The 17,110-nt window shown below is 39.4% G+C and overlaps 3 protein-coding genes and 1 long non-coding RNA gene across 6 annotated transcripts in view; 3 read left to right on the top strand and 1 right to left on the bottom strand.

Annotated features, from left to right (window-relative positions):
• Positions 1 to 4,604, top strand: part of il6r (interleukin 6 receptor) — a 7,830-nt gene extending 3,226 nt beyond the window's left edge. Inside the window, exons 4-10 of the mRNA XM_088307627.1 lie at positions 92 to 270; positions 344 to 513; positions 763 to 907; positions 1,625 to 1,680; positions 2,333 to 2,375; positions 2,581 to 2,686; positions 3,841 to 4,604. Of these exons, the coding sequence (XP_088163753.1) occupies positions 92 to 270; positions 344 to 513; positions 763 to 907; positions 1,625 to 1,680; positions 2,333 to 2,375; positions 2,581 to 2,686; positions 3,841 to 4,096 (955 nt within the window). The 3' untranslated portion in view covers positions 4,097 to 4,604. The remainder of the gene's footprint in view (positions 1 to 91; positions 271 to 343; positions 514 to 762; positions 908 to 1,624; positions 1,681 to 2,332; positions 2,376 to 2,580; positions 2,687 to 3,840) is intronic.
• LOC148328967 (uncharacterized) lies at positions 9 to 2,917 on the bottom strand. Of its 2 annotated transcripts, XR_015845694.1 has the most exons (6): positions 2,870 to 2,917; positions 2,519 to 2,692; positions 974 to 1,070; positions 750 to 887; positions 300 to 431; positions 9 to 158 (listed from the first exon to the last, which is right to left on the bottom strand). It is a non-coding gene; the product is annotated as an uncharacterized LOC148328967 (long non-coding RNA). The 2 variants fall into 2 exon arrangements; XR_015845695.1 differs by lacking the exon at positions 974 to 1,070.
• A 704-nt stretch (positions 4,605 to 5,308) lies between the features above and the next one.
• Positions 5,309 to 7,115, top strand: riiad1 (regulatory subunit of type II PKA R-subunit domain containing 1). Its single transcript, XM_088307468.1, has 4 exons — positions 5,309 to 5,472; positions 5,546 to 5,622; positions 6,360 to 6,406; positions 6,796 to 7,115. The coding sequence occupies exons 1-4, from the start codon at positions 5,392 to 5,394 to the stop codon at positions 6,864 to 6,866; spliced, it is 276 nt and encodes a 91-aa protein (XP_088163594.1). The 5' UTR covers positions 5,309 to 5,391; the 3' UTR covers positions 6,867 to 7,115.
• A 1,174-nt stretch (positions 7,116 to 8,289) lies between these two features.
• Positions 8,290 to 16,253, top strand: otoa (otoancorin). Of its 2 annotated transcripts, none has more exons than XM_088307625.1 (20): positions 8,290 to 8,391; positions 8,473 to 8,612; positions 8,954 to 9,062; positions 9,125 to 9,346; positions 9,463 to 9,633; positions 9,698 to 9,838; positions 9,950 to 9,999; positions 10,889 to 11,012; positions 11,358 to 11,476; positions 11,569 to 11,710; positions 12,017 to 12,210; positions 12,285 to 12,375; positions 12,537 to 12,642; positions 12,713 to 12,927; positions 13,091 to 13,240; positions 13,382 to 13,524; positions 13,995 to 14,131; positions 14,352 to 14,449; positions 14,525 to 14,681; positions 15,933 to 16,253. In XM_088307625.1, exons 1-20 carry the CDS (start codon positions 8,308 to 8,310, stop codon positions 16,013 to 16,015), a joined length of 2,676 nt encoding a protein of 891 aa, XP_088163751.1. In that variant the 5' UTR covers positions 8,290 to 8,307; the 3' UTR covers positions 16,016 to 16,253. The 2 variants fall into 2 exon arrangements, with proteins under 2 accessions (XP_088163751.1, XP_088163752.1); XM_088307626.1 differs by having other exon boundaries at positions 15,945 to 16,253.
• The last annotated feature ends 857 nt before the right edge of the window (positions 16,254 to 17,110 follow it).

The raw sequence follows: 17,110 nt of genomic DNA on the forward strand, positions 1-17,110 counted from the left end.
GACAATGGCGTTATATAAAGCTGCAATCGAGCAATGTTTATTTCCTCCCGTGTGAATGAACCTCTTCTGCCTTGCTCTTGCTCTGGCCCAGGCCCAGCGACAGATTCCATCGTGCTCAGTGTTCCTTCTCCTCCCGGTGGTCCCGGTGCTGGTGCGTTCTGGAGCATAATGAGGACGAGCTCAGGACACTTCACATGGCCTACTTGTGTGTCACAAACATGGCGGGAAACGCCACAAGTGCTATCTTGTCCTTTTTCCCTTTGGATATTTGTAAGTTCACACAGTTGTTACGGGCTCACTTCATCACGTTTAGAGTTTTGAAGGGAATTGTTTTCTCCTCTAGTGAAGCCTGACCCTCCGTCAGCGGTGTTTGTCCAACAGGAAGTGGGACAGGAGACCAGGATGAGGGTGAACTGGACTTTCCCTGCTTCCTGGAAGTCACAAGATAGTTATTATGAGCTCATATATGAACTCAAATACCAACCCGTCCACTCGTCGCCCAAAAGTATGCAGGTACACAACAATCACAACATCAGGCAGTAGAGCGCAGACCTCAGCCAAAATCAAATTATTAATTAAAAAAAAAAAAAATCTGTGGCCATTACAGCCTTGGTGTAGCAACATTTTAACCTATTCGACCACATTCATGTCTTCAAAACAATTACCGGAATATTAATATTGAGCTCATTTGGTTGAATATGTTGGGGTTCACTGTATTAAAAGATTAATTATTGTGTGTGTGCACGTGCGTGTGTGTTTTAGCTGAAGTTGATCAAAGGCCGCCGCTCCTTCACGATCACCGATGCGATTCCAGGCGTCCAATACACAATCCAGCTTAGAACTCAGGATGAATTTGATGGTCTCTGGAGTAGCTGGAGTTCACCCGTCTACGGAAGCAGTTGGATTGGTAATTAGAGAAATAAAAAAAAAAAAGTAAATAAAAAAAAAAATAAAAATCACCAAAAATACATACAGAAGCAACATCTTGCTTAATAGCAAAACATGCGGACTGAGGATGTGTGGTTTATGATTTTGGCGTCCTGTCAGACTCCAGCACATCTTGTTCCACCCTAGACACAAACGTTGTCATGGCAACGTCACAAGTTGGCGCTTGCATTTCCTTCCTGCATGTTTGAGTTTTCCAAAGAGCATTCCAAAGAAAGCATAGTTATAAACATGGCTCAGTACACCTACTTTTACTTCCATCTGCTCCTCTTCCGCTCTTTGTTTCTCTTAAAAATATATTTGAAATAAATAAATGAACAATCTTAATGGTAAACTTGTCTTTCAGATGTTACAAATGTAGTTACTTTTGTACATAATTACTATAGTTGTGTATAATTCCTTTTGTACATTTTCAATCAGTATTAACTCATTTACTGCCATTGACAGCTAAAGACGTCAAAGATTCCCTTCGTTTTCTGTACTGCTTATCTTCACCAGAGTATTAAAATTTGTTTTGACTGTAACTTCAGTTGTAATATTAAAAAAATAATAACATGACCTTGGGGAAAAAAAATCACATCAATCACAATCAAGTTATGCTGCAGTGTAGCTGCTGGACGAAATAAAATAAATATATGCACAGTATATTGTTTTCACAATTCTTCATGTTTCATTTCAGACCCAAGGACACAAGAGCCAATAGAATTGCTGAATGAAGACCTGATGAACGTAACGGTAAACATGTCTACCAATGTTTGAGTTGCCACTGTTTACTGATGGGAGTAGATTGCAAGCTTTTTTTATTTTTCATTTATTTTTAATAAAGATTGGGTTTTTTTATGACGAGAAAACTACATTTGAAAAAGTTTCATGTAAATTGTATACACTGTGAACTCATAAGTTTTACTATTATACTGTGGTAAGTTTAAAGAACAATATCTCGGCATTTAAAATCACTCCCAATGCAAATTTAAAATTCTTGTTTGCTAACAAACACATTTTAGAAAATATGCAGTTGACGTATAATTTTATGTAATGTTGTTGCAATCTGGACTAATTGTGGAAGCTTTGCTAATGCTCGTTAAGAAAGACCCTGGTACTGTAAACCCAACCAATCAAAATCAGTCACACATGACCCGTTTAGTATTTTATGAGCCAAAATTGAAATGTGAAAATTTAGACTTTATGATTTTTTTTTAATTTGCGATAATCAAGTGACATCTAAATGTATACACAGATTTGCTCCAATGGGGAGTTTGCAGCATAGCGTCACTTCACTGTTTCCCCTCCATCTTAAAAAAAATAGAAGTGCTCGCAACATTAAGATAATTAGCACTGCAAATTCCCTAATTTAAACTCTCTTTTGTGACTTTCTTTCATTTTGCAGTTTCCCGAGTATGAAGGTTCCGGCACAGACGATCCCTCTGAAGGTGAATCACCCTGCAGGCAATCTTAAAGTCACTCAGCGAGTGATTGCAGGAAGAAAAGTTTATGTTCAAAAGTTCCTTCTGCTTAGAAGAGGAAGTTTAGTCACTTTAGCAAAAGGGTACTCAGGAAATATGGCCCAACACACCTTTTGCATACGCCACGCCCTAAAATGTACTTTTGGTGGTCACAGCTCTTGTGTCTTTGCAGCACTTCCTGAATCGAGCGTCAGCCCCACAACGATGTCGTATCATATCGTGTGGATGGCCTGTTTGTTTGCCATCCTCGCCGTTATTTTGGCCGCCTACGTGTTCAGGTAAACCTTAAATTACAGCATAGAAGTATGTTACGGAACCAAGCTTGATTTGACCCTTACAGGTGAAGTTTAAAGTCAAATTGCCACATAAAACATAATCAAACATTGTCAGCTCGACATCATTCTTTTTTTTTAATCATTCCACTGGGCAGCAACACTATGGAGGGGTATCAACGTACTCACTTGGCGGCGTAAGTGTGCTTCTCCCTTTTCAAGATCGTAGCGCGTGACATTTAAAGGGAATGAATGGAGGAGTTTTGATTGGCCATGATTGAAATCAGCTGTGACGACTCCCACTGCAACGCGACCCTCCCGCGAAATTACCAACCTCGGGCCTTACTCGGTTTAGCACAGTTACGCGTTTGCTGCAATTTCTATATTAACTCATTAAATGCCAAGAAAAATCATCTATCAGAATCAAAACATTCAATGCCACGGTCTATTTGATATGGGTCCGATGCGCTTCCCCTTTAAATTAAAAGCGCTTCCCCTTTAAATTGAAAGCACATCGGGCAGAAGGCACCGTTTTAGATTGAAAAGACTCTGTTTGCTCATGTTTACAATGTTTATTGTCATGGCAGCAGCGGTGAGAGTCAACAGACTTTTAGTCGGCCAATTTGAAGCAGAAATTTGCACTGGGAACAAATACAGTATATGTTTCTTTATCACAGAGTATATGTTCTGATAGCAGAAGTGTGTGCATGTGTATCTTAAAAAAATTATGAGGATGACGAGGTCATCACGTGAACAGCCACTAGCTGCTAACTAAGCCGTCTCGGCGAACCGGCGTCACTCCACTGCTCGTATTTCAGTGCTTTGTTGAATAAAATCTCAGTGCCACAAAAGCAAAAAATTATTAGCATCAAAGTAATTAATTTGCTTTATATGTTGGTTTACGCAAGAAGCTATTTTTCTTGCGATTTGGGCAAAATGGCTTAATTTCTTAAAAAAATACCTTCAGGATTTGAGGTAAAATGCAGAATCTAACTTTTTTTCTGGTAAAAAAAAAATAGACTAATCTTTCATTTGGTAGATTCAATATAGAAATAACCACACAAAACACTGTTCTATTCGCGGACAAAAAATAATAATTTGTGATATCATGGAGAATCACTGAACAAACTTGTCATTTTTACCTACTTGTTCCATTGCAGACACAAAAACCAATTCCTTGCCAAAGTGCAAAGTCTGCATTTCAAGAGCCAATACAAAGGACCTGCCCAGCCCCAACCGCCCACCCCAGTAGCGCCAGAAGGTCGCGCTCTGGTGACCTTTAACCCCGTGTGTCCCAAGGAAGAACCTCCCGTGGGCGAAGAGGAAGAGGAGGCAAATGAAAATGATGCCTCGACAGAGAAGAGAGAAGCAATTCACTTCAACAATACAAGCTATTTTTTCACACTGAGCGAGTGACAACACAAAACGAACTCAGAATCTTTGAAACAACACCAGCAAAAGCTTGTATATGAAGTGTGACGAAAACGAAACAAAATTGTGGCAGAGACACATGTGAATTCGCAGCAACTGCCCAATTGTTTGTGTCACGAAATCTGGTCACATCTGCTGTAATGTTTTTCATTTCTTACCCTGTGCTACATTTTGAGGCTTTTTATATAGCACCCCCCTCCCACACACACACACACAAAGGAAGCCTAGGATGAGAAAAATGAATGATTTTATTTTTTTAAGGGATTTTTATCTTTTACAGTGTCAACCATACAGCCTTTAAGCTAACGTTTTTAATATGTACCGCCGTATTGTACAGTGAATTGATGGACTTTGTATAACATGCTCTGCTTATAGCGCAGTCAGTAATGTATGTTTATGTCAAATATTTTTTTCTAAACTTAGTAAAATATCACAGATTGATGGAATTCATACATTATGGAAATGCAAGTATAAAGCTTTATCTTTATTCTGTGCATTTGATTTTTGTGATTTTATAACACTGTCAGTTATTTATTTATTGTGTTGGTTCCAAATTAGTTATAAATATGATGTAAATGTTATGTACAGCTCTGGAAAGAAATTTAGACATCATTGCAAAAAAATCGCTGGATTTTCCAGATTTTGTGTTTGGGAGATTTTATTATAGTGAAACAAAGGTTGAACTTGTTTTTTTTTTTTTTTTTTTGCTCATCACAATAATAGCACCATACCTACGTGAAACATGGCACCGTAGTAGCATGATGCTTTGGGGATTGTTTGGGGGGGGGGGGGGTTCTAATGACAGCTTGAAATAGCAGTTAGTCACTAACTGATAGTGTGAGCATAAAAACTTCAGATCACATATTTTTTTGTTTGTTTTATAATCCCGTTATTATCAAACAATTAACGCCAAGCATATTGTTAGGACTGGTAGGTGTAATAAATAAATTACCCCCCCCCAAAAAAAAAACATGACCTTTATTGTTCCCGTAAGTGACTGTTTAGGATGAAATCGTTTGCTTATGTCGCTCAAAAGAAATTTGGTCAAGCGTGTCATGACCAAGCCCATGAAAAGTTCTTTCCGGTGTTGCGCTGCCCTCTAGTGGATACAATGTGCAACCTCAAGCGGGCGTTTCTATAGCAACTGTTGTGCGTGTCGTTACCAGGTGTCCGCCATTGTTTTGTTTTGTTTTTTTGTTTCTTTTTTTTTTTTTTTTTTAACTTGAAGCGACTCAGTCAAAAATTACAATCCTGATTTGGACCTTGTCCCCCGAGTACAAATGTCTGTCCAAAGCGATTTAAGCAAAGTGGAGGTGGGCGTCCTGAACCTCGAACAACGGGAGATTCTGCGGCAGTTCAAAGTAAGACATAAGCCAAATAAACCGCACGTGATTGCAGGATGGCGACTACATGAAACGCATTCTTTGACACCAGATCCAGACCAGGATCGACAATGAGAAGTATCTGATGGCGCATCCCGAGGTGGAGGTCATGGTTGAAGATTTTCTCAGGTTCGATCACACTATTAATCGTTTTCCTCTTATTAAATTACCTGTTTGAAATATGATCACAATATGAGAGCAATTGTTCCTCGTCGAAAAAAAATGAAGAGATTTAAATCTGCATTTATTTAAGCAATAATGGTTTGGTTTAAAGGATGATGGGCTTGAAGGCAAATATACATATTGTACAACAATAAACAACAACAAATATCATGACTTATTATGATACAAAATATTGTAGATTGTGTAGATGGGATATATATATATATATATATATATATATATATATGCCCTGGGGGGCTTTTCGTATTATAGAAATATTATTATTATTATTATTATTATTATCCATCCATCCATTATCTGTTCTGCTTCTCCTCACAAGCTTTGCGGGGTTATTATTATTGTTTTTATTGTAATTATTATTATGTATTAGTATTATGCATTTTATTTATTGAATATTTCGCTAAATAATTTCAAGAAATCTAATTACAAGACTGTTTTTTAAACCAGAAATGAAAAAACGACCGGGACAAAATTCTTTTTATAATGCGGTTTTATTATTAGTTTTTAAGGGACGTATAAATGTATCATTATGTTATGTTCAAAATATAAATATAATTTTTTTTTGGGGGGGGGGGTTTGGTTTCATTGTTTTTCTTCTCTCAATATGATATATATGCACATATGATTGTGGAGACACAAAGTATCTGTCTCAGCTAAATAACCGCAAGGTGTTTGTTTTGTAGAGATGTGCTTCTTAAAAGGCCCACTCACATTCGGGCATTTGCGGCAGGTGAGTGACACACACAAATGCTTATAACATAAAATTAATTGCAAAACAGTAAATAAATAAACAAATGTGATAATGTGGCTAAACAAATGCGCACATCCTAAATTCGCCAATCACATTCAAGAACTAGAACAAGTTTTTTAAAAATTAACCAAAGCACAATAAATGGTGGAAAAGTGTGTCCCAGTGAAAAATGTTTTAAAATAATTTTTCTTTGTCTAATTTTTTATATCCCAACAACCTGGCATGTCACCACGGGTGTGTAGACTTTTTACATCAACTGTAGAGTCTTCATTTTGTCTGAGGACGACATTGACCTCTAATAAAAACAATGTTTCTACATATTAAGTGTTCCTGACTACTAAATATGTCATGTTAATCATGTCTTTCAGATCATTTCACCAACCCCGACCTTCACATTGTTATTAACGCTAAAATGGCAACCATCAATATGGACGCATAAAAGGCTGTTTGCTCAGTTCGGAACCATTTATGTTTTTTTGACCGTCACACTTAATGTAGCACATAAAGTCTTACTTCCCAAATATCATGTGTTCCCTGTATTGTATTTCAAAACAGTATCACTAAAACATTAAAGCCATGTTTGCATGAGACAATACTGCTTTATGAACTTGTATTGTATGTCATCAAATAGCTCATTCTCGTTTATGAGTTCATACAGGACAACAAATAATAAAGCTTGTCTTCAACCACTGAATATTTGGTCCTTTTTTAAATGTCATTTGAAACCCCTTTTCTTGTTTTGTTACTTTCCGTGTACCATTTTTTAAAGCTAACTTGATATAGCCGACCAAGCAGCTAAGCCAAGTGTTGTCATGGCAACAACAAACACTATTCTATTACTAGTCTCCTGTCAAAAAAACAAAAGTAAAGATTGCAATTACTACACACAGTTGCCATTTAAATTTGAATCTGAATCTCTCACACCCACACGCACTCACACACACACACACACACACACACACACACACAAACATTATTGTTCGGTTGACATGCACCTGCTGGGACTGGAAGTAACCTCCCTGCTCAGGCATCATCATACAGAGAAGGAAGAACTCATCAGACGACAAAAGTGACACAATCTATTGGAGAGGAAACACACGTCTGTAAGTAAATCATTGACATTGTTTTGGATTATTTTAGACATAACATTTGACAGTACCATCATAGTTTTTACTTTACATGTACCAATGCAACAGATAAAGTAATTTAATTTAATCATGCTAAATTCACGGCTGCTTCATCTGAAGATTATTAAGCGATGTCGCGTGATCTCCAGTAAGTGCGCGAAACGTACCGTCAAAGATGCCTTGTGTGGTTTAAAAAAAAAAAAACAAAACAAAACAAAACAAAAAACAGGATTTAGGAGTGTACAAGTGTACATGACGGAGTGTTTTTTTCCACCGTGTTATTCTCCAAAGTCCACACTGCCTCCCTCCCAAAAGGATAACTAGCAGGCGTAACCATGGAAGTTGTCACAGGAGGAAGTAACAGAAAAATGCATAGAGACAAGTAGAAAACATCATCGAATGGACTTAAATGTATTCACATCCATTATTGGGCGTTGATGCATCTTAATTTGATTGTGTCAACAGGTGTTTTCAACATGGTTGCGAAGGGAAGAGCATTCTTTGTGGTCTTTGCAGTGTTTGGTAAGCATCACCGTCACACTAAACATATCCAAGACAATATATTGACGAATGACCAATATTTTGGATACCTTATCCAGCTACATGAGAGTGAAAGAGAGGGTCAAAATGAAGACAGTTCTTGTCATGGCTCTCATTTGACTGTGAAAGTGGACCTAATGTTGTGGTGCCGTAATTTCCATGTTAATTTGCATTACAGCGTCTATGAAGAGTTGCGCCGCTGATTGGAAATGGATGAACCTGGAGATAATGGATATGGTGCAGTCTAATGTGTCACATGCGGCAAATGACAGTGACGATTCCTTCCAACAAGACAAGGTGAAGACATTAACGCAACAGAAAGTCAAAGGAGGAATAATAAATTTAACAGGCATCATTTTGTTCCTCACATTTATGCAGCTGTGTGACATGTTCAACTGGGCCAAGTTCAAATTCGCGGCGAGGGCAACCAGCATGAGACCCAGCTTGGGAAGGAAGTTGTTCGGGAAGTTTAAAGAGTGCTTCAGAGATGCGCATCGGTTTGCTGAAAATGTGGACGTGTGAGTAATCGCGCATAAAAGAACTTTTTAGTGTGAGCACATAGAGGCCATTATTATTTATACCTTATGGTGGAACAGCTGACATTAAATCTGTTAGAAATTTTAAGTAAATGTTGAATATTCTAAGCTGTGAATTATTTTTAGTTTTGACGCCATCTTGTATTATAAGGCATATTAATTAGTAATTACCATGAATAAATGTAATTAATAATTACATTTGTGAATAGTGAACTGTGACTAGGTGGGGATTTATTGTTTGTTAACTTGTCTATTTACATTCATCTTTGACAGGATATCGCGACTTTGTCATTTTAAGATATGATGTCATTGACCCTCCTCAGGCTCGGCTCACTGGCTTGCTACTACGACGAAGGTCCAACTTTGACTCCAGAACTCAGTCGGAAACTCCTCGCCCAGTTCGAACTCTGCGACAACCCGAACACCAAAAATGTATCCCGCGAATCTGCAACAAAACTCCACCTGGCACTCTTTTAATCCTCTTTCTTCTCCAGGTCAGGAGGCAGCTACTACAAGCACTGACGTCAAACTCCAACTGGACCGATTATGAAGTTCTGAGCACGTTGGGCACCGGAGCGGCTTTTTTGTCTACTCAACAGCTGGCGAACATCTCGAACGCGGATCTCAAAGAGCTGCTCCAAAACTTAGCACCCTACACCCACTGGACAAAGTCCCAGCGACACAAAATAGTCCGGAAACTGCTGGGCGACAAGATGGTGAGGCTCTTTAAAATCCAGTTTTAGGGTCGGATTCATGAACTTTGGGTAAAGTCAAGTGTTTGTACATGCAAGGAAAGAACAGAGAGACTTTTACCTTCTACATTTTTACAAAGTGCGAGGAGGTTCTTGGCGAGGATCTTCTGCTACTTGCCCCGGTTATCGAAGGCGTGCCAAGTTGTATGCTGGAACACGTCAGCATCCAGGAGCTCGCAAACAACACGGAGGCTCTGAGGAACATTTCCAAGAGGATGAGAAGCAGTCAGCTCAAGGCCATGTTACAAGGGGCAAGTATCAAACGTAGGACTACCAGTGATTTTGCTATGACAATTTTTTTTTATCTCCTTGTAGCTGCAGAAAAACAATCAAACTTCAGTGCTGGTGGACTTTCTACCCGGTTCTTTGCTGCGCAGCATGTCGTTACAAGACTTGGATGATGCCAACATCAGCTCCCCTGAGCAAGTGAGAGGTGAAAGCCTGAAGAGATCCCAGGTAGGATGTAAATTGTATTCCGCGCCAATTTTTGATATTTGTTTGTACGGCATGAGCGGAGACTGCAAAATGTCGCTAATTGTTACCGTTCTTCTCTTGTGGTTTTCCTAGGCTGCCTTTCTTGCAAGAAAGTTTTACATGGAAAATAAAATGCATGTTTGGTAAGAAGTTACTGGAATATTTTTGCGAAGAATAATGAAATATTGTTGAAAGTGAAGGATTGTAATTGTGTATCTGCAAAAATAAGAGACGGCGGCTTTTAAAGGGCCTTTAAAGGTTTAATGTATACATAAACTTGGATTCATGTGAAATTTAAAAAAACAACTAAACATTTAATTAGCTGAGTATTTCTGAAAATGTGTCAAGACATTCTACAACGCCGTCTACAAGGAGCAGATAGATGGAATGTTTTGGTAACCTCACCTCATCGGAGAAAAAAATAAATTTAATTTTAAATGAGAGTGAGCAAAAGCACAACAATATATGTCTTTGAAAAACCACAGTATTTAGAAAATAAAACATTAACAAGGTTTATTCATTTAATTTTTTTCAAATTTGGCGGGCCGGATTAAAACGTTTAACGAGCCGCATGTGGCCCCCGGGCCACAGTTTGCCCGTGCCTGTACTATCATCTACAAAAGTGGGACTTGCCTTCAATCCAGCAGTTGGGACGGCATGAACTGAAGGTTATGAACTGAAGGTTTTTTTGTGGTGTGCAGAGAAGCAGGGAAACAAAGCAGGATGGCACACACAAAAAAAAAGAGTATATTTTCAAAAAAACAAAAAGTCAAACTAAGCAATTGGAAAAATCAAAATAAGGTAAAAAAAAAATCCCAATTAAAAAAAAATACTAGGAAACAAAACACTGAATCATGACATGACGAGGAGAACGTGACTTGCGACGAACTGAACTGAACGGACACAGAATGACAGAAAACCAAAAAAGGAATGAAACATCAGCAAAATAACGAAGACGTTGCTGATGAGAAAAGGTAGAAAACAAAAAAACAAGAAATGAAGCACATTTGCGTGTGACTGTGTTCACGACAGGAAGAATCTGCGTTCCATCCTCCAGGGGGTCACCTGTGAGATGATTGACAAGGTTGCTGACGTAAACGTAAAGGACATGGCCCGGGCCATAGAGGAGACGCCATGGTGGCTCTCCAAATTGCAGGTAAACTCACACGCTTCAGAGCCGGATAGTGAACCTTCACTATTCGCCGAAGTTAATCTTGCATCACTTTGCCCGTCCACTGACGAGCCAATTTAGGACAAAGGACATGCCGCGTTTTACTCGATGGATATTGTGCTGCTCCCTCTGGTGTGCACACCTTCACCACTTGGGGGCAGCGTAATATAAACATATAGTTAGACTGTACACTGAAGGTCAAAGCCCCTCAAAACCAAGTGTCCAGATGACGGCTCGCATCTCGAAAAAACTTACAGATCAGGTGACTTGTATCTCAAGGCACCACAGTAATGATAAATGATCAATTGCACATGAAATCTGCACATTCAGGTTGGATGCGCAGCCCGCAGATATTTTGCAGCTTTGCAGAAAGGGCGGCCGGATTACTTTGAAAACATCACAGAAGAGGAGTTCAATACGATCCCAATTATTCTAATGATTCACTTAAGGTAAGATTAGAACACAAGTTAATATTGCTCTGTGGATGTTAGGCTTAAGAGTTGACTGTGTTGCTTTCTCGGCGTTGTCATTCATCATTCAGGCCTTGGGAGTTGAGGGATTTGCCCGACTCTGTTTGCAACGTTTTCCTCAGCAAGACGGAAGCTGCCAACCTCACATCCCTGCCATGGCCAAGTCCGTCTCGACACGCTCTGGCCCGCAGAGCACTGCTATGCTTGACCAAAGTATGCACATGCACACGCACAAGAAAAAACAATTATCTCATCTTTAAATTTGTAAACTTAAATTAACAGGATTTTAGACATGAGAAATTTTAATTATGAAAAATAATTTGCAACCTGCTGATGACAATGCATGATATTCAAAGCCAGGCATGGGCAAACTATACGGCCTGGTGGCCACATGTGGCCCATTAAACATTTTAATCCGGCCCGCCAAACTTGAAAATTAAATGAATAAGCCTTGTTAATGTTTTATTTTCTAAATACTGCGGTTTTTCAAATGTGATGCAACAAGTATCCTGATCACAGGACAAGCGTGTGTCAGCGCTGACTGTGGAGGACGTTTCCAGATTGGGTCCACTCTTATGTGAGCTTGAAATCCCGACAATGAGCCTCCTGGCGCCTCAGGTCCTCAACTCCAGCCTGCAGGCCATGTCATCCTGCCAACACATTCCTCAACGCAACAGGCTGGCACTGATGCAGCTCATCACACGCATCTTTGGGTACTCGGTGCTGCCCTTGTGGACACGAGCTTCTCCGGCTAACTGTTAACAGTCTATTTTTTCATTTACTGCAGCAACCCCTCAGAGTGGTCCGAGGAAACTTTGGAGTCACTCGGCTCGTTTATGGATTTGGATGATAGCGCACTTTCTGTTTTGCCCTATAAGGTGTGGATTATGTATTTTATATGTAATACAGAAAACTGATTCAATTTAAAATATGTGCAGTCTATTTCCAGCTTTTACATTCCCGCCACTGGCAAACATGAAAAACATGTTTTGCAACGATTTCATCGCTCATTGCTACTTTGCCATGCGCCCTTTGCTAGCCTTGGATGATTGACGTCTTGTATTTTCTGAGGCCACGACTGTCTCACGTGTCCAAAGCACTGAGAAGGAAACTCTTCGACCTCATCACGTCAACTACTCAGGAAGGTTGGGAAACGACCTCTTTTAAATATGTCGATTTTGTCCGTTTTAACACGCTATACTCGATCTTTCCCAGTCAATGGTGCCGCTAACCGTGATGCTGACAGCTTCAATAGTCACATACCAACTGTGAGTTTAATCAACGACTTGGGAAAGGACAATGTGTTCTGGTCAACCACACAACTGGATAAGATGTCAGCAGACACCTTCTTGAATACCATGGAAACGCTTGGCAGTGTCCCTGACTACAAGGCCGACCAGCTGGCTGTGCTCATAGAGAAAACCACTGAGGTATATTCCAAATTTCATCCATCCATTTTCTACAGTCTACCAAAATGCAACATTTGGCATTTTGAGTGGAATCTTGACAAACATAACATCCAGTGGGATGCATTGAGGTTATCGTCAACCACATATTTACAGTTTCTATGTTTGATTTTGTTTCTGTTTCCAGGCTCTGGGCCCCGTGTTGAAGATCAACGAGAGCATTGTGGCAAATCTGGGATGTATTGTTCAGGGTTTATCGAATTCCGACTTGGAGAAGTTATCCTTCTCCATTGACAGTCTGGAGGATATCGCCCACTGTGGCTGGAACGATTCACAGGTGATGCAAAGCGAAACCAGCTACGGTCAAATAGGATTCACTGAAGTGAAATTAGTTTGCCGCAGCACACCGGATGATGTCGCGCACTAATGTGGTTGGGAATAACGACATGGATGTGTCGTGTCTGACGTATGTTGACAGTTGCAAGCAGTGTGGACAAGCGTCTCCACACGTACCAAGCTGACTGCTCGGCAGCTGAAGGATTTCCACATGACGGCGCTCAACCAATTCATGTGCGGCCTGAATGCCAGCGAGATTGCTCAACTCAACACGCGCGCTTTCAGGTTCGAGCCACCAAGGTTACATTTAAAGGGCCACAAATGTGTTGTTGGGCGCTAAAGTGTTGAGGGCCACTATTTACAGTACGATATTGTACATATGAAAAGTAGGAGAGTCTGAATGTGATTAGTTCATTCTGAATAATAAATGCGTTGTAAAATGAAAATGTATTTGGGGGGAAAAAACTAAAACTAATAACAAACCTAAAACGAGGCATTTTTGAAAAATAAAAACTGATAAACTTGCTCTAAAAACTAATTAAAAGTAACTGAATTTGAAAAACAAAAGTCAAAACGAATGAAAAACTGATTATGCTGAAAACTCCAAAACTATTATAACCCTTTGTATGTAAAATTTTGTCCGTGTTGTTTTAATGTTGCAACATATTAAAATGAAGAAACTAATCAGGCAAATAGAGTAAAATCTACATAATCTGTGTGTGTGTTGTGTGTGGGCGTGCGTATACGTCACACAGGAGTGCTGCGGGCTCCATCAACGACGTCCGCTGTTCACTTGAGGTCGCTCGGAACTTTAAAAGTCTGGCCCTGTCAGTCTTCGGTCCCGTCAGGACATGGACTGAAGCGTCAATTGTGGAAATGGGCAACATCATCGGTGAGTCTGCGTGAAATTTGGAATTGGCAGTTTTTATATGTTACTTGGCTCAACAAGCAATATTTTTTGGAAGAAATACAAGACCCCAAAATCTAATTTAGCTCAAAGCCCCCATATTGGAATCTAATTTAGCTCAAAGCCCCCATATTGGCCAGCTGTATAAAATTATTTTGTTACATAATTTATATCGTTTACATTTGGAAACTTCCCATGTGCTCAGTTGGCTTGGATGCAGATGAAATGGCTGCTTTGGACCCATCTGTCTTCTCGTTTTTTCAAGAAAGCAGCATCCCACAATTTCCTCCGGATAACATAGCCGTGAGTAGCAATCGTTCACCGTATTTTATCAGGGAGAAAAATGCTGACAAGTTTCGGCTGCGCTCCCTATATCAGGCACTCTCTGTGGCTCAGCTGGAGGCGCTTGGTCCCGACAACGGCGCCATGATAACCCAAAGTCAGCGGGTCGGTCTCACAAGTGCTCAACAGGCTGCTTTGGAGCGGGCCAAAATCGGGTCCCGTGCCGAGAGTCAAGTACTTGCTCAACGATCAGGTGAAAACAAACAAAACTATTTAAAAAAAAAAAACTAAAATTGAACCTCTAAAGTAGCCCCGAACTTGGAACTGTCACGAGACCATATATTGATTTAATTTTATTATTTTATTTTACACCTTGTGTGAATTTAATAATAACAATTAAATTCAAATTGAGATTTGAAGCTACAGTTTGGCGGAGAGGGTGGTATCGGAACAATTATTGCCTCGCCGCTATCAATTACAAATGTATATATTATCAAGCAAATGCTATGCAAAGACAGTAAAGATTTCAGCAACAGATGTTAAAATGCCACTAGGTGTCAGCGTAGGGCAAGAACAAATGTATATTATCAAGCAAATGCTATGCAAAGACAATAAAGATTTCAGCAACAGATGTTAAAATGCCACTAGGTGTCAGCGTAGGGCCACACTCGTCTTCTTGCCCTCTCCTCTACGAAAATTAAGTAGGTTTAATTAAGTTTTAGGATTTATTACACGGTAGGTTATGCGCTAAATAAAGTTGTATTGTGTTGTATAATTTCGCAAGTATTAAAGATATAGATAAATTGCGGCCGTGACCTGGATTCGAACCGTGGTTGCTGCGGCCACAACGCAGAGTACTAACCTCAATACGATCTACGGAATCAGAACCTACAGAACACGGAATAAGATCTAATGTCTTTAATTTGGCAAGCAAAATATGGTTATAGACAGTGCTCATTTTTTTCACAGCAAATTCCACCTCAAAAGAAGCTCACCTGCTCAGGCACAACCTTAATGGCTGATATTAAAGTAGGTAGTCGCTCAGTACGCTGAAACCAGGCAGAGGCTTTATTCCTAAAAAAGCACATTTAATATTTTTCTAAAACCATCGTAACATTATGCACGGTGTGAATAGTAACACTGACATTCAATATTAGAACATTAACAACTTAATTCTCTAGTATCGCACAAAAAAATAAAAATATATACCTTAATAAATATTTCAAAACAAACGATAGAAAAATCAGAAATGCAAGTACATAAATACATTGTAATTAAAAGTCAAATACAACTGGACTGTAATTAAAGGTACTGTGCTGGATAAAAAAATATATCGAAGCCAAACTATGGACATTTCGAAGTGACCATTTGTTTCAAAACTGCGGTTTTACGTCAACTCAGTGCTGTTCAACTAATTAGCGCCTTGACTAGTGCAAGTCCTTGACCACATGCCCCACCTGTGTGGTAGTCGTAAAAATCAACTCTTGATTTCCGTCTCGTCCAGGTGCTCCTTCAGTGAGCATTGAAGGCGTGTCAGCATTCGTGAAGGCGCTTCTGGTCGTCCTGGTTGGTTTCGTGCTACTGTGACGACCCACCGAGATGCACCTGCAAAGATCACTGCAGAGAAGCTAACATGCTGCAGACAAACGTTATACAGTACCACCATATATGTTGTGAAATGCGCTATATAAATAAAGTTGTGTTGTATTGTATTGCACATAGAGTAATTTGTATCTTTACAAAAGTGTTTCCATGGAAAACATGAAACTGGGTGTCCCTAAACTTTTGCTCCATGTAACTTTCAAGGACAAAAATAAAGATGACAAATGAATCACGTGACAATGTGCCTGCCACATATTTATTTTTGCTGCATAAACATTTGAGCATGTAAATCAAAACCTTGCGAAAGCATTGATTGCTCACCTGAGACTGATTGATCACAAACGTGCACAGCTTGCTACGCTAACAATAATACAGCGCACTAAAGTGTTTCAAATATATAAAAAAAATAAGCTCTGCTGACTGAGCGACTGATTACGATCACCTGAACTCTCTGGCGCCGTAAGAAAGATATATACACGCAACTATTTTAAAGCGCTAAAAAAAACAACACGCTATAGCAAACATTTGAAATGGCGTAATTCACAAGTCATTATGCTTTTCGAAGGCTTTGAGATGGAATTGGTTTACAACTGACACGAAACACGACGCGTGATTACTGACCATCCTGGGAACTTCTCAAATTCCACTTGTCCCAAAACAATTATTAACGACAAAAGTGTATCTTTGTTCTTCTGTCTATGCCAGCGGCAAGGAGTAACAGCACAATTGAGGTTTGTGAGTAAATTGAGACAAGAAAAGTATATATTTTTGAGACATTTTTCTCTCGTCGTGTGCGGTTTGAATCTAAAAATGTGCCTTAGCTCAAAAAAATGAAAAAAATAAAAAATGTTGGCAAACAGCACTCGTGAACTTTCTGAAAGGAAATCGTTTTGTGAATGTTTGACTTTCAACGGAAGATAAACAGAGGAAGTAAGCAGTCTACTTTCTAACTACAGTGGAACTTTCGACATTTCCCCTTTGGCTTTTTGTCATGCATCACTCCTGGCTGCTCACTACACAACAAGTTTGACAATCAATGATAAAGGGGAGTCTTTTTTTTTTTTTTTTTTAATATTTTGC

This window comes from Idiotropiscis lumnitzeri, chromosome 10 (assembly GCF_059441095.1).
Source record: "Idiotropiscis lumnitzeri isolate Australia: NSW breed Sydney's pygmy pipehorse chromosome 10, RoL_Ilum_1.0, whole genome shotgun sequence".
NCBI classification, from domain to species: Eukaryota; Metazoa; Chordata; class Actinopteri; order Syngnathiformes; family Syngnathidae; genus Idiotropiscis; species Idiotropiscis lumnitzeri.

Bases quoted from the DNA above. Each gene is read 5' to 3' on its own strand.
- riiad1 (XM_088307468.1), top strand. From the start codon at position 5,392: ATGTCTGTCCAAAGCGATTTAAGCAAAGTGGAGGTGGGCGTCCTGAAC. The intron at 5,623-6,359 runs GTTCGATCACAC...TTTGTTTTGTAG, and splicing joins ATGGTTGAAGATTTTCTCAG to AGATGTGCTTCTTAAAAGGC. The intron at 6,407-6,795 runs GTGAGTGACACA...CATGTCTTTCAG, and splicing joins CATTCGGGCATTTGCGGCAG to ATCATTTCACCAACCCCGAC.
- otoa (XM_088307625.1), top strand. From the start codon at position 8,308: ATGAACCTGGAGATAATGGATATGGTGCAGTCTAATGTGTCACATGCG. The intron at 10,000-10,888 runs GTAAGAAGTTAC...TGTTCACGACAG, and splicing joins GAAAATAAAATGCATGTTTG to GAAGAATCTGCGTTCCATCC. The intron at 12,376-12,536 runs GTGTGGATTATG...GCCCTTTGCTAG, and splicing joins TTTCTGTTTTGCCCTATAAG to CCTTGGATGATTGACGTCTT.